General features: G+C 47.2%; 1 protein-coding gene across 2 annotated transcripts in view; it reads left to right on the plus strand.

The window, feature by feature from the left end:
* SPATA17 (spermatogenesis associated 17) overlaps window positions 1-23,786 on the plus strand; it is a 113,702-nt gene that overhangs the window by 2,335 nt on the left and 87,581 nt on the right. For both annotated transcript variants that reach the window (XM_058165423.1, XM_058165424.1), the window contains exons 2-4: window positions 18,306-18,395; window positions 18,913-18,994; window positions 22,054-22,104. In XM_058165423.1, the coding sequence (XP_058021406.1) occupies window positions 18,306-18,395; window positions 18,913-18,994; window positions 22,054-22,104 (223 nt within the window). The remainder of the gene's footprint in view (window positions 1-18,305; window positions 18,396-18,912; window positions 18,995-22,053; window positions 22,105-23,786) is intronic.

Raw genomic sequence — 23,786 nt, forward strand, 5'->3', positions numbered from 1 at the left:
TAAGAAGATGTTGGATAACCATTTGTCTGAAGTGGTGCAGGGCTTCCTGCCTGGGCAGGGGGTTGAACAAGAAGGCCTCCAAGGTCCCTTCAAACTCTGTTATTCTATTCCATTCCATTCCATGAAATCCTTGTCAACTCTTGTGCCTGAATAGATTTTCTTCATCACAGTCTGCCCTTAACCAAGTCTTTCAGTCTTTCAACTATGCCATAATCACCACTGTAATGGTGGTGGTTCTACTTGCTGCTGGTTCTCCTTTTTTCTTTCCACCTTTCCCAGAATTAGAGGCTCTTCTAGAGAACTAGGTCTCCACATTGTAAGTACAAAGTAGGATAATTTGTACCTTAAGTGAGACCTTTGAGTTTATTTGTTCAATGAACTTTTTGTTTGTTTTCTAGACTGTTCACAGTATTTTCAGGAGTCTTCTCCAACACCAAAGTTTAAAAGCATGTACATTCTTCCTATCTTGTTTCCTCAAAGTCTAACTTTCACTTCCATAGAGGGTCACAGGGAATACTTTGGCATGCATAAGACATTCATGGCTGCTCCTAGTCTGCCACATATTTCTTAACTGCTAAATAAATATACCCATGATTTAAGAACTTTTTCAGAAGTCCTATTTATTGGACTTGAGTTAAATCAGTAGGGTTGTTTGGAATTAAACAGAGTACCTTTAGTAGCTTCTAATGTTTCAAATCCATTTGTAAATGTGTTCGAAAGCACTTTTAAAACAAATTTGTATCGTATAAGCTCTTTCAAATATTTGAAATATTTTCAATATATTTTTGAAATATTTATATTTATTTGTTTATAAATAATATTTATTTGTAACCCATTTGTATTATTTTTACAAAAATTCAAGACAGTGAACGTAGCCAACATAATTTCCTCCTCCTATGTTCCCCACAACCAGAACCTTATGCGGTGAGGTGAAGTGAGGTGAGGTGAGAGAAAATGACTCATTCCATATTCTACTAAAACTCCATGTCTGATTGTTTGGTGCTTCATTGGACAAGATTTTTTAAATCAATATAAAAGAGTGCAAAGCAGGGCAACAAAGATGATTAGGAGACTGGAGGCTAAAACATATGAATTGGCTATGGCTAGTTTAATGAAAAGAAAGACTAGGGTGTGACATGATAGTGTTCCAATGTTTAAGATGAGGGGGGTCAACCTATTCTCCAAAACACCTAAAGAAAAAGAAGCAATGGATGGAAACTAATCAAAGAGAGAATCAACCTAGAACTAAGGAGCAATTTCTGACAAAACAAGTAATCAGTTCTTGCCTAAAGAGTTGGGGGTGATCCAATACTGGAGGTTTCTAAGAAGAGATTGGACAACCATTTATCTGAAATGGTATAGCGCAGAGTTCCCTAACCTTTCTGGGTTGGCAGCCCAGGGGCAGGAGGGGCAGGCGCCTTTACGCTTGCATGCACGGGCCCTGAGCATGTGCATAAACAGTGCCGTGAGTGTGCGTGTGATGCAAATGGGGTCACAAACGTTCATGTGATGCTCAGGCAACACTAGCACCCGCGCAATGTCACAACATAAGCGCAAGTGGGGAATGTACACTCGCAACGAAGCTAGCTCACGGACACCACCAAAATGCTAGTGCAAGTGGGGGCCTGCGCTCGTGGCAGCACCAGTGCCTGTGTGATGCTTGCAGCATCGCTAGCCCTTGTGCGATGCTGTGATAGTGCGAGTTGGGATGATGCACACACGCATGCATTGGCCAGCCATTCACTCAGCCCAGTGGCCAAGTGGGTCACCTGCTTGAGCAGGGGGTTGGACTATAGGTTTTCCAAGCTCCTTTCCAGGTTTCTTATTCTGTTCTTCTGCTTCAGTGCTGCCACGATGCTGAAGTCAGCTGCAGTCATTTTTATATTCCCTGCCAGCTTCCTTCAAAGTCAGAGGGAATCTGGCAGAAAGTTGGAAGTCACTCCCACTCATCTGTGGTGATTCTGTTTCTCTGTTAAGGTAAGGAAATATCTCTGAAAAAAATCACCCAACAGCCCATAGGTTGTCTAGTAGATACTGTATATAAATATAAGATCCTAGGCCTTGTAGTTTTCAGTGTTTTATTAGTCAGAATATTTAGCAGATTCACAGAAACAAAATGAAGTGGGATAGCTTGATAATACCACAATCATGCAGGCTAAAAAGACAAAGACATACAGAGAATAAAAGAGAGAGAAACAAAGGAGATTAGCTCCATCATTAATTAAAAACAGAATCCAATATACAAATGACATTCATAAAACCACTTTAACCATCGAGTGAAAATAAGAACAAGAGGGAACAGTCAACACAATTTAAAACTATTTTATTCCCTTTATAATTAGCTGCCACGGCTGCCACTGCTTTTGCTCTAATCTTCCTTGCTGCAGCAACATCCAGTTCTGCTTGCTGAATTATATATACCAGTTAGACTGATATAACCATGGATAAATAAATTGAATTCTTCATGCCAAGTATAATTTATAGATCAATACATAATGCATTAAATCTTTTGCCCTCAGAACACACAGATAAACAAGGGTTTCACTGCTAGTTCCCCCTTGTACCTTTTATCCAGATATGATGATGGCGTTTATTGAAAGGTAAGGGCCTAAAAAAACATGCCTCAAGTAGAAATCTGTCAAAGCCTGAAGATAAGTGGCCTTTCTACTACAGGTAGTCCTCATTCAATGAGCATTTGTTTAGCTACTACTTGAAGTTATGACGGCACTGAACAAATGGTAATTACGCCCAATACCCAAAGTTATGGCCATTACAGCAGCCCCACGGTCATGATCAAAATTCTTGGTAGTTTGTCCTCATTTACAATTGCAGAGGCACCAACTCTGCCTACCTGCCTTTTTCCCCTGAATCTTTTCCCCTTTGGCTACCTTTCTGCTGGCCCTGCTGTCATGAGCTCCACTGGTCCTACTGCCCTGCTGATGTTGTAGCTCCCACTATTGATGAAGCAAGCCCAGCCTGGCTCTTTACATTGTAGTCCCTCCCCTCCTGGTCAGGTGATCAAAATGCAGGTATTTGGCAGCCCATCTGCACTTATGATCCCCCACCCACTTAACATCCTCCATCTTTGTCTTTTTGTCTGCTGTTCCTGCTAATCTGGCTCCACTAGCCTTGCCACCCTAATCTCCAGAGGGACTGCTGTCCCAGGGTTCCAAAAGGACATGGACAGGTTGCTGGGTAGGTTGAATGCCACCACGTGTTTACTGGACCCGTGCCCCTCCTGGTTGGTACTGGCCACTCACGAGGTGACACGAGGCTGGCTCCAGGCGATTACGAGTGCTTCTTTGTTGGAGGGAGTCTTTCCGGACACCTTGAAAGAGGCAGTGGTGAGGCCCCTCCTCAAGAAGCCTTCCCTGGACCCGGCTGTTTTAGGTAATTATCGTCCGGTCTCAACCCGCTCAGCGAAGGTTGTAGAGAGTATGGTGGCATATCAGTTTCCCCTGCACCTGGATGAAACTGTCTATCTAGGCCGTTCCAGTCCGGTTTCCGGCCCGGTTACAGCACGGAGACGGCTTTGGTCGCGTTGGTGGATGATCTCTGGAGGGCCAGGGATAGGGGTTGTTCCTCTGCCCTGGTCCTATTAGACCTCTCAGCGGCTTTTGATACCATCGACCATGGTATCCTACTGTTGTGACCCAGGTTCCTGGACCCAGACTCCTGGACTCGGATGATTCAGAAAGTGAGGGAGAAGACCTGGCAAGCCCTGCTTCTCTTGAGCCCTCTCCCTCCCTGGCACCCACTCAAAGGGAGGAGGAGGGGCCGGCAAGGCCTGATTCTCCCGAGCCTTCTTCTGATTTGGCAATGCCCCAAGAACAGTTTTGGAGTGACGCAAGATTACGAAGACATGATCGACGTGCGCAGCAGCGGAAGAGTTGGGACAAAGCCAAGTCATAATTGTCATGCAGTGACATCTGCAGAGACTATAAATAGGAGGCGGGACTTCCTGGTTTTTTGTCTTGGACAAAGTAATGAATTGGCGCGAGCTAACTGTTTCAGTGGAGGGAAGAATATATTCGTGAGTAATTCTGGCCTTATCTATAATTTCCTCGTTATCTCCAGAAACTTGGCAGGCCCGTGGGTAGACGTGGCCAGGACATGTATCTATGTAAATAAAAGGAAAAAAGGAAGGCCTCTGACGGACTCTTTGCTGGGAGTATTGGGGGAAGGGAAACAGAACATTTTGTCCAAGACCTGACTAAAACATCTTCCACCAAAGATGGATCAGCAGCAGGTACAGCAGCAGTTAGAGCAGCTACAAGCGGCTAATCAACAGCTCCAGCAGCAAGTGGCTCACTTGCAGGCCAACTTGCTGCCAGGAATGTGCCTGCAGCCCCCCACCATCCTCCCACTCCTCCTCGCCGCAAGTGCCCGATAATCGTGCCGGATAAGTTTTCTGGGCAGCCTGAGATGTCCCCGACCTTCTTGGGACAGTGCCAGCTCTACATGGCTATGAGGCCAGAGGATTTCCCAGACGACCGGGCTAAGGTGGCCTTCGTGATTAACCTTCTTCCGGCTCGGCTGCTCGATGGGCCACGCCCTCTTGCTCCAGGACAGCCCCTGCTGGCGGACCAACAGCGTTTTGGCAGCACCTGCGCACCATGTATGAGGACCCGTTCGAATGCTGACGGCAACCAGGCACCTTAAGGAACTCCGTCAAGGAAACGCCCCTGCAGGAGTACATCGCGAATTTCATCTTTTGTGCCAGGACTCTGACTGGAATGATGCAGCGCTGGTGGGCGCGTTCAGGAGGGACTCTCAGAGGAATTGCAAGACGAGCTGGCCCGCGTGGGCGCCCGCGGACCCTCGACAACTTGGTGCCCTTTGTCTCCGCCTCGATGCCCGTCTGCAACGGCGACCGTCCGTCGCACCCCAGGACCCTCCGTCGACATCTGCACCCCACTTCCTGCACCACCAGCACCCAGGGTCGCCCACGTTTTGTAACCGCTATGAAGAGCCCATGGAGTTGGGAGCGCCAGACCTCGCCTAACAGCCCAGGAGCGGAACCGAGGCGCCAAGGGGATTGTGCCTGTACTGTGGGAGCCCGCCACTTCGCCGCTTCTTGCCCCAGAAAGCGAAGTGGGGCACGCACGCTGGTCCCCGAATCACAGCGTGACCAATCAGGAAACGGAGCAGGCTCGACCTCGGGGAAACCCTAGGTCGGGCACGTACTAAGCCCCCACTGGACGCTATGGAAGTAGACTCTGGGCCCCTCGGCATCTGATTCTGGACACACGGATATGGTTGGGGAACCAGTCGGACGGGCTCCAGGCGCATGCGCTGGTGGACTCAGGGCCACAACAAACTTTATGGACCAGGCCTTTGTGACCCAGTTTGCGGTCCCGTGGTTCCGTGGACCCTCCGATGCGGTAGAGACAATTGATGGACGAGAACTGGTGTCTGGCCCCATTAAATTCGCCACCCAGCCTTTGCGCCTGGCTATTGGGGACCATGAGGAGGCGATCCAGTTTTATGTCACGGGGGACCTTCAATTTCCTTGGTCCTTGGGTTGGCCTGGGTTCGGACCCACGATCCTCAGGTGGCCTGGTCGGGGAACGCCATCTCTTTCCCGAGTCTGCAGTGCGTCGACCCCATCCGCCACACCTGTGCCGGCCAGAACGTCCCCACCGCTGCCATCACCTTGCCTCCTGAGCTGACGGACTTCACCGACATGTTCAGCGAGAAGGAGGCGGACCGACTACCCCGTGATCGGCCCCACGATTGCCCGTGGACCTTCTGCCCAACGCACCACTGCCTGTGGGACGCCTGTATTCCATGTCGGAGCCTGAGTTGGCCGCCTCAGGGACTTCCTGGACAAAAACCTGGCCCGAGGGTTCATCCGCCTTCAAAGTCCCTCTCTCGGCCCCGGTCCTCTTTGTGAAGAAGAAGACAGGGACTTGCGCTATGCTGTGATTACCGCCGCTAAACGCCATTACGGTGCGGAATCGCTACCCCTGCCGCTCATCCCGGAGCTACTGGAAAGGTTGCGGGAGGCCACGATCTTCACCAAGCTCGATCTCCGGGGCCTACAACCTGGTGCGGATGCGAGAAGGAGACGAATGGAAGACGGCATTCGGCACCGATACGGACACTACGAATACACTGTCATGCCATTTGGGTTGACCAACGCTCCGCCGTTTTCAGCACTTCATGAGCAGCGTGTTCGAGACATGTTGGATCGGTTCGTGGTTATCTACCTGACGACATCCTGATTTACTCCCGGTCCAGGAAAGCCACCTTCGACACGCCAGTCTGGTTCTGCAACGCTATGGAGCAACAACTCAATGCGAAGCTGGAGAAATGCTTCTTCTTCCGGACTTCCATAGAATTCCTCGGGCATATCATCTCGCCCGAGGGCATAGCCATGGACCCATGTAAAGTAGAAGCTTTGTGTAGCTGGGAAGCCCTCGTCGGGTGAAGGATGTTCAGCGCCTGCTGGGCTTCGCCAACTACTACCGGACCTTCATCCCGGCTTCGCCACACTGACAGCTCCACTTACCCAGCTCCTCAGGAAGAAGGTTGCATTCCGTGGGGTCCCCGCAGCAAGAAGCATTCACAGCCCTCAAGAAAGCCTTCGCCACGGAACCCGTCCTGAGGCATCCCGACCCGCTCCGCCTTTTGTGGTGGAAACGGACGCGTCAATGTGGCTCTGGGAGCGGTACTGCTACAGGCTCCGACGAATGGCGGCACACTTTTCCCGCGCTTACTACTCCCGGAAACTCAATCCTTCCGAGCGCAACTACACTATCTGGGAAAAGAGTTGCTGGCTATCAAGGCTGCATTCGAGGCTTGGCGACACCATCTGGAGGGGGCCCGACATCAGGTGGAGGTCCGAACGGACCATCGGAATCTCGAGCACCTCACCACAGCTCGGAAGTTGAACCAGCGGCAGATCCGGTGGTCGTTGTTTTTTGCCCGGTTCAACTTCCGCGTGACCTACATTCCCAGCGGTCACAACCGGAGGGCGGATGCCCTGTCCCGCCAGAGTCCCCCTGCGCCAAGGACCCCCTCCCCCCACGGACAGTGCTGCGGGCAGAAGCCTTGGCCGCAGCACGGGAGCCAGTGGACTTGCGGGCCCAGGTGCGAGAGGCGCAGCGCCAGGACGCCTGGTCGCAGCAAAGGAGAGCGGAGGTGGGCCCCACGTCTCCTTGGACCTTGGAGGAGGACTTACTCAAGTTTCGGGGGCGATTATATGTGCCCACAGGACCACTCCGAGCCCTCCTCATGACCCAGTGCCACGACAACCCTGCAGCAGGACATTTTGGGTTCTTCAAGACCCTCCACCTGGTGACACGGACCTTTGGTGGCCCCGAGTGCGGCATGATATACATGCCTACGTGACATCCTGCGTACCGTGCCGGCAAGCCAAGACCGCCACGGGGGCCCCTCCCGGGCTCCTCCAGCCCTTGCCGACACCCGACAGACCCTGGGGGGCGATCTCTATGGATTTCCTGACAGACCTGCCGCCGTCCTCTGGGTTCACCACGGTGCTGGTGGTGGTGGACATGCTCACCAAGATGGCACACTTCATCCCATGCCGCGGACTGCCCACAGCCGCAAAACGCCCGTCTCTTTCTGCAGCACATCTTCCGCCTCCATGGTCTACCGGACAGGGTGGTTTCGGACCGCGGAGTTCAGTTCACAGCCCGCTTCTGGAAGAGCCTGATGGCTGCGTTGGAGGTGCAGGTATGTCTGTCGTCATCGCACCATCCGGAGACCGATGGGGGTACAGAGAAGGTCATCGGTATACTGGAACAGTATCTCCGTTGCTTCATCAACCAGCAACAGGACAACTGGGCCGACTACCTGTCCCTGGCGGAGTTTGCTTTTAACAACTCTCAGCACACCTCTACTCAGATGACCCCGTTCTTTGCCAATGTGGGGTACCATCCGCGGCTCTTCCCTCTGGCACCACCGGATTCTCCTGTTCCCGAAACGCAGACCTTCCTGACTGTTGCATGCGGTCCAACAGTTGATACGTCAACAGCTGGATCGGGCAAAGGAGGACTACAAACGGTCCGCCGACCGCTCCCGACGGGCAACGCCCCCGCTGGCAGTTGGAGACCGGGTGTGGCTCTCCACCAAACACCTCCCGTCCGACCGCCCGGTAAAGAAGTTGGACCACCGATTCATCGGCCCGTTCCCTGTCGAGGCAGTCATCAACCCGGTAGCCTACCGACTGACCCTGCCACGATCCATGCGGATCCACCCCGTCTTTCACCGGTCCCTTCTGGTTCCTGAGGCCACACCGAGTCCCCTTCAAGTCCACAGCGTACGAGACTCCCGCTGGCTAAAGGGTCGTTTCCAATATTTGATCGCGTGGAAGGGATACGGGACTGATTTCTCCTGGGTAGATGCCTCCGGCGTTCATGCCCTGACCTGGTGCAGGCCTTCCATGAGCAGAACCCAGCCCGACCGCATCCCGATCGTCAGCCCGGGGAAGGGCCCTGTGGTGAGGATAGTGTTGTGACCCAGGTTCCTGGACCCAGACTCCTGGACTCGGATGATTCAGAAAGTGAGGGAGAAGACCTGGCAAGCCCTGCTTCTCTTGAGCCCTTTCCTCCCTGGCACCCACTCAAAGGGAGGAGGAGGGCCGGCAAGGCCTGATTCTCCCGAGCCTTCTTCTGATTTGGCAACGCCCAAGAACAGTTTTGGAGGACGCAAGATTACGAAGGCTTGATCGCGTGCGCAGCAGCGGAAGAGTTGGGACAAAGCCAAGTCATAATTGTCATGCAGTGACATCTGCAGAGACTATAAATAGGAGGCGGGACTTCCTGGTTTTTTGTCTTGGACAAAGTAATGAATTGGCGCGAGCTAACTGTTTCAGTGGAGGGAAGAATATATTCGTGAGTAATTCTGGCCTTATCTATAATTTCCTCGTTATCTCCAGAAACTTGGCAGGCCCGTGGGTAGACGTGGCCAGGACATGTATCTATGTAAATAAAAGGAAAAAAGGAAGGCCTCTGACGGACTCTTTGCTGGGAGTATTGGGGGAAGGGAAACAGAACATTTTGTCCAAGACCTGACTAAAACATCTTCCACCAAAGATGGATCAGCAGCAGGTACAGCAGCAGTTAGAGCAGCTACAAGCGGCTAATCAACAGCTCCAGCAGCAAGTGGCTCACTTGGCAGGCCAACTTGCTGCCAGGAATGTGGCTGCAGCCCCCATCCTCCCACTCCTCCTCGTCGCAAGTGCCCGATAACCGTGCCGGATAAGTTTTCTGGGCAGCCTGAGATGTTCCCGACCTTCTTGGGACAGTGCCAGCTCTACATGGCTATGAGGCCAGAGGATTTCCCAGACGACCGGGCTAAGGTGGCCTTCGTGATTAACCTTCTTTCCGGCTCGGCTGCTCGATGGGCCACGCCCCTCTTGCTCCAGGACAGCCCCCTGCTGGCGGACCAACAGCGTTTTTGGCAGCACCTGCGCACCATGTATGAGGACCCCGTTCGAATGCTGACGGCAACCAGGCGCCTTAAGGAACTCCGTCAAGGGAAACGCCCCCTGCAGGAGTACATCGCCGAATTTCATCTTTTGTGCCAGGACTCTGACTGGAATGATGCAGCGCTGGTGGACGCGTTCCAGGAGGGACTCTCAGAGGAATTGCAAGACGAGCTGGCCCGCGTGGAGGCGCCGCGGACCCTCGACAACTTGGTGCCCCTTTGTCTCCGCCTCGATGCCCGTCTGCAACGGCGACCGTCCCGTCGCACCCCCCAGGACCCTCCGTCGACATCTGCACCCCCACTTCCTGCACCACCAGCACCCAGGGTCGCCCCACGTTTTGTAACCGCTGCGGAAGAGCCCATGGAGTTGGGAGCGGCCAGACCTCGCCTAACAGCCCAGGAGCGGAACCGAGGCGCCAAGGGGATTGTGCCTGTACTGTGGGGAGCCCGCCACCGCTTCTTGCCCCAGAAAGCGAAGTGGGGCACGCCTGCCGGTCCCCGAATCACAGCGTGACCAATCGGGAAACGGAGCAGGCCCGACCTCGGGGAAACCCTAGGTCGGGCACGTACTAAGCCCCCACTGGACGTTGGAAGTAGACTCTGGGCCACCTCGGCATCTGATTCTGGACACACGGATATGGTTGGGGAACCAGTCGGACGGGCTCCAGGCGCATGCGCTGGTGGACTCAGGGGCCACAACAAACTTTATGGACCAGGCCTTTGTGACCCAGTTTGCGGTCCCTGTGGTTCCGGTGGACCCTCCGATGCGGGTAGAGACAATTGATGGACGAGAACTGGTGTCTGGCCCCATTAAATTTGCCACCCAGCCTTTGCGCCTGGCTATTGGGGACCATGAGGAGGCGATCCAGTTTTATGTCACGGTGGACCTTCATTTTCCTTGGTCCTTGGGTTGGCCTGGCTTCGGACCCACGATCCTCAGGTGGCCTGGTCGCGGAACGCCATCTCTTTCCCGAGTCTGCAGTGCGTCGATCACATCCGCCACACCTGTGCCGGCCAGAACGTCCCCACCGCTGCCATCACCTTGCCTCCTGAGCTGACGGACTTCACCGACATGTTCAGCGAGAAGGAGGCGGACCGACTACCCCCGCATCGGCCCTACGATTGCCCCGTGGACCTTCTGCCCAACGCACCACTGCCTGTGGGACGCCTGTATTCCATGTCGGAGCCCGAGTTGGCCGCCCTCAGGGACTTCCTGGACAAAAACCTGGCCCGAGGGTTCATCCGGCCTTCAAAGTCCCTCTCGGCCCCGGTCCTCTTTGTGAAGAAGAAGACAGGGACTTGCGCCTATGCTGTGATTACCGCCGGCTAAACGCCATTACGGTGCGGAATCGCTACCCCTGCCGCTCATCCGGAGCTACTGGAAAGGTTGCGGAGGCCACGATCTTCACCAAGCTCGATCTCCGGGGCCTACAACCTGGTGCGGATGCGAGAAGGAGGCGAATGGAAGACGGCATTCGGCACCCGACACGGACACTACGAATACACTGTCATGCCATTTGGGTTGACCAATGCTCCCGCCGTTTTCAGCACTTCATGAACAACGTGTTCGAGACATGTTGGATCGGTTCGTGGTTATCTACCTGACGACATCCTGATTTACTCGGTCCAGGAAAGCCACCTTCGACACGCCAGTCTGGTTCTGCAACGCTATGGAGCAACAACTCAATGCGAAGCTGGAGAAATGTCTTCTTCCGGACTTCCATAGAATTCCTCGGGCATATCATCTCGCCCGAGGGCATAGCCATGGACCCATGTAAAGTAGAAGCTTTGTGTAGCTGGGAAGCCCCTCGTCGGGTGAAGGATGTTCAGCGCCTGCTGGGCTTCGCCAACTACTACCGGACCTTCATCCCGGGCTTCGCCACACTGACAGCTCCACTTACCCAGCTCCTCAGGAAGAAGGTTGCATTCCGGTGGGGTCCCCCGCAGCAAGAAGCATTCACAGCCCTCAAGAAAGCCTTCGTCACGGAACCCGTCCTGAGGCATCCCGACCCGCTCCGGCCTTTTGTGGTGGAAACGGACGCGTCCAATGTGGCTCTGGGAGCGGTGCTGCTACAGGCTCCGACGAATGGCGGCACACTTTTTCCCTGCGCTTACTACTCCCGGAAACTCAATCCTTCCGAGCGCAACTACACTATCTGGGAAAAGAGTTGCTGGCTATCAAGGCTGCATTCGAGGCTTGGCGACACCATCTGGAGGGGGCCCGACATCAGGTGGAGGTCCGAACGGACCATCGGAATCTCGAGCACCTCACCACAGCTCGGAAGTTGAACCAGCGGCAGATCCGGTGGTCGTTGTTTTTTGCCCGGTTCAACTTCCGCGTGACCTACATTCCCAGCGGTCACAACCGGAGGGCGGATGCCCTGTCCCGCAAGCCAGAGTACCTCTGCGCCAGGACCCCTTCCTCCACGGACAGTGCTGCCGGCAGAAGCCTTGGCCGCAGCACGGAGCCAGTGGACTTGCGGGCCCAGGTGCGAGGCGCAGCGCCAGGACGCCTGGTCGCAGCAAAGGAGAGCGGAGGTGGGCCCCACGTCTCCTTGGACCTTGGAGGAGGACTTACTCAAGTTTGGGCGATTATATGTGCCCACAGGACCACTCCGAGCCCTCGTCATGACCCAGTGCCACGACAACCCTGCAGCAGGACATTTTGGGTTCTTCAAGACCCTCCACCTGGTGACACGGACCTTTGGTGGCCCGAGTGCGGCATGATATACATGCCTACGTGACATCCTGCGTACCGTGCCGGCAAGCCAAGACCGCCACGGGGGCCCCTCCCGGGCTCCTCCAGCCCTTGCCGACACCCGACAGACCCTGGGGGGCGATCTCTATGGATTTCCTGACAGACCTGCCGCCGTCCTCTGGGTTCACCACGGTGCTGGTGGTGGTGGACATGCTCACCAAGATGGCACACTTCATCCCATGCCGCGGACTGCCCACAGCCGCAAAAACGGCCCGTCTCTTTCTGCAGCACATCTTCCGCTCCATGGTCTACCGGACAGGGTGGTTTCGGACCGCGGAGTTCAGTTCACAGCCCGCTTCTGGAAGAGCCTGATGGCTGCGTTGGAGGTGCAGGTATGTCTGTCGTCATCGCACCATCCGGAGACCGACGGGGGTACAGAGAAGGTCATCGGTATACTGGAACAGTATCTCCGTTGCTTCATCAACCAGCAACAGGACAACTGGGCCGACTACCTGTCCCTGGCGGAGTTTGCTTTTAACAACTCTCAGCACACCTCTACTCAGATGACCCCGTTCTTTGCCAATGTGGGGTACCATCCGCGGCTCTTCCCTCTGGCACCACCGGATTCTCCTGTTCCCGAAACGCAGACCTTCCTGACTGTTGCATGCGGTCCACCAGTTGCTCCGCCAGCAGCTGAATCGGGCAAAGGAGGACTACAAACGGTCCGCCGACCGCTCCCGACGGGCAACGCCCCCGCTGGCAGTTGGAGACCGGGTGTGGCTCTCCACCAAACACCTCCCGTCCGACCGCCCGGTAAAGAAGTTGGACCACCGATTCATCGGCCCGTTCCCTGTCGAGGCAGTCATCAACCCGGTAGCCTACCGACTGACCCTGCCACGATCCATGCGGATCCACCCCGTTTTTCACCGGTCCCTTCTGGTTCCTGAGGCCACACCGAGTCCCCTTCGGTGCCCAACAGCACCCGCCACTGTCGCTGAGGACGGGTCGGAGGAATACGAAGTCCACAGCGTACGAGACTCCCGCTGGCTAAAGGGTCGTTTCCAATATTTGATCGCGTGGAAGGGATACGGGACTGATTTCTCCTGGGTAGATGCCTCCGACGTTCATGCCCCTGACCTGGTGCAGGCCTTCCATGAGCAGAACCCAGCCCGACCGCATCCCGATCGTCAGCCCCGGGGGAAGGGCCCTGTGGTGAGGGATAGTGTTGTGACCCAGGTTCCTGGACCCAGACTCCTGGACTCGGATGATTCAGAAAGTGAGGGAGAAGACCTGGCAAGCCCTGCTTCTCTTGAGCCCTCTCCCTCCCTGGCACCCACTCAAAGGGAGGAGGAGGGGCCGGCAAGGCCTGATTCTCCCGAGCCTTCTTCTGATTTGGCAATGCCCCAAGAACAGTTTTGGAGTGACGCAAGATTACGAAGACATGATCGACGTGCGCAGCAGCGGAAGAGTTGGGACAAAGCCAAGTCATAATTGTCATGCAGTGACATCTGCAGAGACTATAAATAGGAGGCGGGACTTCCTGGTTTTTTGTCTTGGACAAAGTAATGAATTGGCGCGAGCTAACTGTTTCAGTGGAGGGAAGAATATATTCGTGAGTAATTCTGGCCTTATCTATAATTTCCTCGTTATCTCCAGAAACTTGGCAGGCCCGTGGGTAGACGTGGCCAGGACATGTATCTATGTAAATAAAAGGAAAAAAGGAAGGCCTCTGACGGACTCTTTGCTGGGAGTATTGGGGGAAGGGAAACAGAACACCTACTGCGGCGGTTGGAGGGATTGGGAGTGGGAGGCACCGTTTATCAGTGGTTCTCCTCCTATCTCTCCGATCGGTCGCAGACGGTGTTGACAGGGGGGCAGAGGTCGGCCCCGAGGCGCCTCACTTGTGGGGTGCCGCAGGGGTCGATTCTCTCACCCCTTCTGTTCAACATCTATATGAAGCCGTTGGGTGAGATCATCAGTGGTTTCGGTGTGAGGTACCAGCTGTACGCTGATGACACTCAGCTGTACTTTTCCACACCGGGCCACCCCAACGAAGCAATTGAAGTGCTGTCCCGGTATTTGGAAGCCGTACAGGTCTGGATGGGGAGAAACAGGCTCAAGCTCAATCCCTCCAAGACAGAGTGGCTGTGGATGCCGGCATTCCGGTACAATCAGCTGAGTCCTTGGCTGACTGTTGGGGGCGAGTCATTGGCCCCGATGGAGAGGGTGCGCAACTTGGGCGTCCTCCTGGATGAACGGCTGTCTTTTGAAGACCATTTGACGGCCGTCTCCAGGAGAGCTTTTTACCAGGTTCGCCTGGTTCGCCAGTTGCGCCCCTTTCTAGACCGGGATGCCCTATGCATGGTCACTCACGCCCTCGTGACGTCTCGTCTGGATTACTGCAATGCTCTCTACATGGGGCTCCCCTTGAGGGGCACCCGGAGGCTTCAGTTAGTTCAGAATGCGGCTGCGCGGGTGATAGAGGGAGCCCCTCGTGGCTCCCGTGTGACACCTCTCCTGCGCAGACTGCACTGGCTGCCTGTGGCCTTCCGGGTGCACTTCAAGGTTTTGGTAACCATCTTCAAAGCGCTCCATGGCATAGGGCCGGGTTACTTACGGGACCGCCTGCTGCTACCAAATACCTCTCACCGACCCGTGCGCTCTCACAGAGAGGGACTCCTCAGGGTGCCGTCGGCTAGGCAGTGCCGTTTGGCGACACCCAGGGGAAGGGCCTTCTCTGTGGGGGCTCCCACCCTCTGGAACGAACTCCCCCCAGGACTTCGTCAACTTCCGGACCTCCGAACCTTCCGCTGCGAGCTTAAAACACATCTATTTATTTGCGCAGGACTGGATTAGATTTTAAATTTATATTGGTTTTAATGGGTTATTTTATATTGTTTTTAAAATTTGGCCATGTAGAATAAGTTTTTTAAGTGTTATTTTATTTTGTATTTATATGTATTTTTTTTAATCTGCCTGTGAACCGCCCTGAGTCCCTAGGGAGATAGGGCGGTATACAAATGTGATAAATAAATAAAATAAATAAATAAAACCTTCCAAAATGTCGCAAGAAGACTCACACAATTTGGCAAGATATCACTGGGGAAAAGATCTGGTGCAGCCAGCAGCTGCCTCAGGAAAGGCCAGGCAGGCATGCCTCAGCAGCAGTGGGAAGTAGAAAACAATGAAAGTCAGCTGGAACTGATAGGGCAGCAGAAGCAAGAGAAAATATGGTGGCCAAAATTGTAGAAATGGGAGGAAAATAGGCGAGTAGCGAAAATTGAAGAGGAGGCAATCCCTTACCTTACTGAGGCTCAAGCCTGGGATGGACTAAGCCAGGAATGACTTGATTTGAGATGGATTCTTGCCCAATAATGATTCGGGATTCAGTTAGCAATAGCAATGGGAAGAGCTGGATTTTGGCCACTAAGAGATGGCATTAAACTTTATGACTACCTCGCTTAGCAATGGAAATTCTGACCACAATTACTGTTGTTAACCAGGAATTACATGTACACAATTTAGTCGAAACACACTTTAGAAAATCTGGAGAAAATCCACCAAGTGAAGCCACTTCCTCAGGTTATCCTTAAATCCTGAAATATGCTTGTCTTGTTCAGGTGTGGATAATATATGAAATATAAACAAAATTAAGCTCAGACACCCTTTTTAGTACTTCTTCCAGACATAGGCCTGGCTAAATGGGAATCTGGTATTTCATCAATCTTTTAAAATATAGATGGATCTTAGCTACATTAAAAATAATTAAAGGTGTGCTCTCTTTCATACTAAGCAAAGCTGCAAAGGAATCTTGGAGAAGAATGGAGATTGCCCTTGTATTCTAGGGAAGACTGTGTTCAAACTGTGTTGTAGGGTATCGTAAGATTTCACAAAAATGTGATGAGGTTTTGTGAAAGATTAAGGACAAAAAAAATCAAGCACAATCAATTTTCTATTTCTAAAACTTTGCCTCTTGATAAGTTTTTTTAAAAATTAGGAAACTTATTATGTGGCCTGAAAAATGTTCCCTTGTCTGAAATATAGAAAAAATAGGTTCAACATTGTCTCAGTGAATTACAAAGAGAGCAGTAAATAACAGAATGATAAATAAATATAATACTTTAAAAATAGAAGTCCAAAGATGGACTTCCTTAGTAATATCTATCTATATATATAAAGACGTATGTATGTATGTATGTATGTATGTATGTATGTATGTATGTATGTATGTATGTACGGTCCAGCTTAACTCTGGAACGGCTAGAGCAATTTCAACCAAACTTGGTACACATATGATTTACTCTCTGGAAAAAAATACTGTGAGAGTAAGACACCCCTGGTGTGTGTGTGTGTGTGTGTGTGTGTGTGTGTGTGTGTGTGTTCCAGCATAACTCTGGAATGGCTCAAGCAAATTCAACCAAACTTGCTACACAGATGACTTCTCTGGAAAAAAATACTGTGGGGGTAAGACATCCCTGGTGTCTGTGTCTGTCTGTGTCTGTATGTATGTGTTCCAGCATAACTCTGGAACGGCTTGAGCAATTTTAACCAAACTTGCTACATAGATGACTTACTCTCTGGAAACAAATACTGTGGGGGTAATACACCCCTGGTGTGTGGGTATGGGTGTCTATGTATATGTGTTCCAGCATAACTCTTGAAATATCTCGAGCAATTACAACCAAATTTGGTACACAGATGACTTACTCTCTGGAAACAAATACTGTGGAGGTAAGACACCTCTGGTGTGTGTTTGTGTGTGTGTGTGTGTGTGTGTGTGTTCCAGCATAACTCTGGAACAGCTCAAGCAATTCCAACCAAACTTAGTACACAGATGACTTATTCTCTGGAAAAAAAATTGAAAAAATTTTTGAAAAAAATTGAGACTTGCATTTTCAATCATGATCAATAGGTCACAGGGTCAGTCTATTAAATACTGTGAAATGGATTTGAGATCACTATGTTTCTCCCACAGATAACTTTATTTTGTTTGCTCATGGGTGGGTTCATCGCAGAATTTATTTATTCTTGCTCCCGGAGGTGAAACTAAAAATGTTGTTTATAATCAAGTTTTGTCTTAATATTATTCTTAATTTGAATAATATTTTACTTTATAATTTATATACTATGCTTATACTTTTAAAACTCTGTGAATAAAATTGCTTTGATTTGACATTAAAGATATAATTCATTCTTTTTCCTGTCTAATACAAGATTGGGATAAATAAATACCCGGGCGACGCCAGATAATCAGCTAGTTGCTTATAAAAAGAATGTGGGGTTACAAAGCAAATATGAGTGGGCTGTGACTGTCCCCCCACAAAGCTAAAGCAATTTTAGAGGGCATCAACATAAATATAGTTTCCAAATTACAGGAAAAAATTATTCCGTTTTTGTTTGTATTGTTCATTCCACCTCCAATACTGTGTTCAATTCTGGGTACCAGAAGATTCAGACAACTGAAAAACATACAAATAATGAGGATGATCAAAGGCTGGAGTCTAAGTTACTGAACTAAGTACTGGTAGAATTGAGTATGTTGAGCTTTTCAAAAAGATGATGGAGTTGGGGACATGATAGCACTTTTCAAGTACCTGAAAGAATAGCATTCATAAAAAGGTTAAAACCTATTTTCTGTCATGCCAAAGTACAGATTAATGATCTAAAATTATAATGCATATTCCCTCCTAATGTTATGAGCTACCTAAGAGTGGAACCAGTAATAAGGAAGCTAGTAAGCTATTTTTCAGTAATTGAAAGTTTGGAAGGAATCCAAATTAAAGCATCCCCAACTAATATTCATACAACCTTTGCTAAGGATGTATGAACATTTGTCAGTAGTGCTTTAATTTGGATCCTTTCCCTAAATGAAGTTTGGACTTGATGGTTCCTATGGTTCCTATTCCTATGGTTTTTCTAAAATGATACTATTGTAATTAATATAAAATTCAGTTATAAATGCATTTATAGTTTAACACTGAATGTTGTAGGGCAGTGGGTATTGCAAGTTGCCTTTACACCTACGAGTGGTAAAAAGCTATTAAATAAATAAAGGTACTTGATTTAGTGAAAATAATACTAGTTGCTGATTCTGATCTTTAATATAAATGATCACAGTACAAATTGTAAAAGTTATCCCTTTTGCTTTTAGGTGTGTAGATGAATACAGAAAAACAGAATATTATGCTGCTGTAAAAATTCAGAGTTGGTTTCGAGGGTGCAAAGTCCGGGCATACATCAGGTAATTTAAGCTGTACATGTAAACATCATAAATACGTTTATCTGAAAACTAATATGCATGTGTACTTAAAGTAGAGATCAAATTCTTTTTTTTCATGAAATGGGGAGTTTAGGTTTAATGTTCATTTTTTTACGAAGTGTGCAAAATAATTGCAATTTTTTTCATGTTTGTTGCTGTTTGAAATTGGGTAAGAGGAAAGAAGTACTGAAACATACACGTAGGGGGAGATAGTGCAAGAACATTTGTTATATAATCAACAACCATTTTGTTGATTATATAACAAATTAATACTGAAAAGATCATATGTTTGAAAGAGCATTAAGAGTTATACTCAACATGCTACATTGAATGTAACTATCAAGATAATATCTCTCAAGATATACTATTCAGAATACAAATTGTTCTAAAACCGAAATTGATAAAATTGATATTGAAATGTCATACTCAGAAACTTAAAAGCTGTAAAAATCTCTATTAATTTGCAGTATTATACCCTTACTAAAGTATTTTGTTTCAGGTATCTAAACAAGATGATGGTATTTATTCAGAAATGGTGGCGGGGTTGTCAAGGGCGGAAAAAATTCAGAAAAATGCTGGAGGTAAAATTAACTTTCTAAAACTATATTTTAAGTTTTCCATAATTTGCATCAGCACAAAATAAGTGCAATTATTTTATTGGAAGAAATATTTAATACATTACGTATTTTCAGATTTATGCATTTTTGGTCATGCATAAATGTTCAGATATCTGAAAAATAAAGCAAATAGGCTCAGATAAAAAAGAGAAATAAATTTTATATTTTTCTATTTGGAATTTGTGCATTGCAAAATAGGATTACATTGGTTCCTTGTGCCACTACCCACTTTTGAGCAGTGACCACAGAATCCTGCTACATTTGTTAAGTGCCAAAGTGGTGGTGTACAGCAAGTTCCAGCCTTTTTGGGTGTGCGTATACCATCAGATGTCTGTAAAAAAGGAGTGAGGCTTGTGTCATAACATTGCAATTCTACTTTCATCAGTTCAATCTTCCTTTCCAACCCAGTGGACACTGTTGCTATTGTCTAGAATTTCCAGCAGACAGCACAACTGGCCAGCCTTATATGAGATTTGAAGTCACGTAAAAGGAGGCTTAATAGTATAGGTACTTCTCCATTAACAACTGTTCACAAATATAGCACTAGTGAACAGTAATAAAAAATTTAATTTTGGACCAATGCATGCATTTACAACAACAAAAGCGTTCAGTGTGAAACCGATTAAGGTTTGGCCAGTTTCAAGGCACAGCCATGAGCTTGTGGGAGATCAACTAATTAATGTCACAAAACTGAGCTTTTTAACTTGCAGTTAGCACATTTTAGGAAAGTGCTGCACTACAGAGAAAAGCAAATTCTTGCTCTACAAGGGGGGGAAGTGGGGGGAACACGCCAGAGACATGACATTATAAGAGGATTTCATTTGAATGAGAGGGCAGTAACCAGCAATCTTTGCAGCATCTCTCTCTCTCTCTCCATCTCTCTCTCTCTCTCTCTCTCTCTCTCTCTCTCTCTCTCTCCTCCCCCCTCCCTCCCCCCCTCTCAGTTCACTTAGCAACTGTGTCACTTAATGAACATCTTTCTGGAAACAATTGCAGTCACTAAACAAGAACTACCTGTAATTGATTGGAAGATTACCAGTAAATTCCTTGGATGCAGACTAGACTCAGAAGTTGGAAAAAAATCAGTACGGCAACAATAAACAACTTATTTAAGAAACTGCATGGATGTCTTCATCCAAGAGTAATGTTTGATTTGAGGACATCTTTATTTCTTAATCTAGCTTCCATACTTGATGAATGGAGCAATGGGCATCCATGAAGCTGAGGAGAGTTATACAGCATTTTTCTTTTACCCATTAAAATAGAGCATTAGGAGTTTTGGAAAAATATAAAAGCTGCTTTAGACCTGCTAACATGTTCCACATTCCAGCACTTTAAGATACAAGATTTAGAGCTTTATAGATGTAATTCTGAGATAATATATAAGCCTAGTTACTAGTATCCTAAAAACTACAAAAGTAGAAGTTCTAGATATTGATAAAACCTTTAGGAAATTAGGCTTCCAGAATAATAAGTGTTTTAACTTGTCACCTCTGATCCATAGCATTCCATTCCCAGTTCAGTCTATTGAAACATAATTAGCAAAGCATAGTTAGATAAAGATTGAGTTATGGAAAGAAGAGAAAAATATTCTCATCCGTTGGCTCCTATCTATTGTAGGGATCTGAATAGGAGGTGGGATTTTTCACCCAATTGAAGGATTTCCTGGCTTCAGTATATCATTTTTTTTCAAAAGAACTATCTCTTCCCTCTTCCCCCCCCCAACCCGCCGCCTTTTGGGTATATTATTGAGGAAGCAATATGATATTAAGGTAAACATTTTAAAAAGTGGCTTAATTAAACAAAAGCAATAATGCCTCAACTAATGTAATGAAGAAAGTGAATCTAAAATGAAGTAGCGTCATTGTGTTCATTTGTAAATAACATATTGCAGCCAACTGCTTCTTAATTGCCCAGACAGTTGATAAATAATCCAGTCCTGCTGCTCTCCACAGACAATTTGCTTTGGATCAGACTAGGCAATTCCAATAACACTAATTACAGTGAAACTCTTTTACAGTGAAATTTTTTTTTGCCAGGAGGGAAGATCGAGAGTACAGGGAACTGCATATCAAGGAGAGGTTCTTTCTCTCTGATTTGTAGTTAAAACACACTCCCAAGCCCCCAGAGTCTGCATGTTATGCTAAATAAAGGACGTTCTTCTATCTCGAAAGTACTTATTTTACTTTTTTTATGATACTGTTGTGAATTATGTTCATTTTGCATTGGTAATTAGAGGGTGGAACAGATGTGAAAGCTTAGTGTAAAGTGATGTATCCATTAAAATAACCTATCTTGCCAAGTGGGTGTTTGCTGTAACAGGAGATTCTTTCACCGAGAGCGGAATTCATCTTTATTGGAAGGGAACCAGGAAATGTTTTTTTTTTATATCAGGGGATTCACTGTAACATGTTATCATTGTATTTATGATTTTATGATGTTAGAATGAATATTAAATGAAACAAAATTCCCAAGGATTACTCAGGAGGCAACTAAGTACATAACGTTTAGTACAGATGGTTGGAAGGCACAATTTTGCTCCATCACTGCATCCATATCCTTGAACGATTTCGACTGAAGACAGCATTTCTTTGAATTTTTCATTAAACCAGGCATCTTGAAATATGAATTCCTTTTATGTTTCTGTGAGTTTTGGTTAAAAGAAGCCTGGTGAATAAATCATATAATACTATATGTCACCAGCACTTGTGAATATTTCTGCTTTGTTATTCTACTCTCAGTAGAGCACCATTGATTATCAAACTCAGCGGAGAGCATTTTATGATCATATATCTCCATTAGCTGCTGGTTTGACTACCATAGATTTTTCTGGTTAAGACTGCATTATGTATTAGCAAGCCCATCTCTTCGATTCTAAGTTTGATTTTATTCCATCCAAACCTAAAACTCTTATTATGTATTATGTATAAAAATCCTTACCTTTTATATGTAAAAATAGAAGTATAGTATTTGTGTAACTGAAATGTATGCCATTTTTTTCCCCTCTACTCCTTGTTTCACAGACAGCATATTTTATTATGAAGATGAATTTCTACAATGAAATGGCTGTCAGGGTAAATATTTCTTCACTTGTTAAACAAATGAAAAGTCAATTGTGCTCTGAATTTGCTTTTAATAAAATAAGCAACCCAGAATAATATAAACTTGATTGATATGCTGATGGTAAAATGAGGAAATGGTACATAGTTACAAATTTCAAGTTACGCTAAGTAATCCCAAGTTGCATTTTTGAAAATCTTGGTTAGATTTAAAAGTACAAATTCATTGTCTTTTCTAAATATTGTGGCATTTCATCTTAGGAGGGAAAAACATTTTTTTTAATGTTTGCATGCATTTGCATTTAAATTCCACATTTCATCTATGATATTCAGTATTTCGTAAATAGGTTTTACTGGACTCATTCAGGCACTGAATAAATATCTCCTTAAGTTTAGAAAGTACATTTTATGAAACCAAACTTACATTAATGGCCTGAACTTTCTGCTGTACAAATATCTAGGATGTTTTCCCACATTTTTCTAACCAGATTAAGAACTGCAAATGTTACTGTGTAATCTGGTATGGTTCCCATTGATGCAAGACTTTCCAATAGACTTGCATAAGTATAACATATTCAAATTTTAGAAATGGTTCTAAATTAGGTACAGGCAGAAAAGAAAAGCACCTGGCTAAATATAATTATAGTCCTGTATCATCACATGTTCTTTAACATTGTACCTTAATTAAATTTGACCTACTATTTCAAACTCTCATATTTGGAGCCAGAAACCAATAAAGAAAACAATAATTATAATGCATAATTTTTTCTGAATCAGATTTAGTTTTATAATAGTAGATTGTGAAATAGTAGTCTTATTTTCATTTGGAAGATTTAAGGGTTGTTGTGAAGAAAAGTAATCTCCATTTTTTTAAAAAAAATTCTGTATGAGCAGATGGCTTCTGATTTATCAAGGTTTTGCCACTTGTTTAGCATTAGAAATAAACATTATTTATAAGACCACTTACATTTTGATGTTACTTAATGAGGAATATGCATCATTGATTTGACTAGCTTAAGAGGTCATTCAGAACTTGCCCGTTAACAAGCTGTAATCTGCTGAGCACACAATGACTTTGTTTAAAATTATCTGTTTGGTACTGATCAATGACAATAATTGTTTGGTACCAATCACCACTGAAACTTGTTAATTACTTTGAAGGGCATATATTTTGTAAGGAAGGATAAATATTCACCTTGGAATTATAAGAGATAAAAGTAGTGTTCTATTTTCTATGAAATGTGTATGTCGGTGGGTTGGGTTATTGGGTAAAATCAGGAAAAAAAGATTTGATACATGGAGAAAAATTATACAAGTTAGGACTCTTTGATTTATGTAATATACAAATAGTTGATTGACAGACTGATTGATTTAAGTATTTATTTATCATCAAGTCTCCAACACCAAAATTCGAAGGCATTAATACCGTTTCTGTCATGCTACTTCAAAGTCTAATTCCTTGCATCCATAGAGAATCACAGGGGAAAAACATTGCTTGCACACCTCTGATCTTTGTAGATATAGACATATCATGGCATCTGAATTCTTTTCCAAGGCTTTTGTTACTACCCTATCAATTGCTAGTCTGTAGCTTATTTCTTGATGGCTGCTCCTTTACTAATGATAGTTGATCCTAAATAGCAGAAGCTATCCATCACTTTCATTAATAGAGCTTGCAAAGCATTTGCATTTTCAGC

The sequence above is a fragment of the Ahaetulla prasina genome, chromosome 1 (assembly GCF_028640845.1).
Source record: "Ahaetulla prasina isolate Xishuangbanna chromosome 1, ASM2864084v1, whole genome shotgun sequence".
Classification (NCBI taxonomy): domain Eukaryota; kingdom Metazoa; phylum Chordata; class Lepidosauria; order Squamata; family Colubridae; genus Ahaetulla; species Ahaetulla prasina.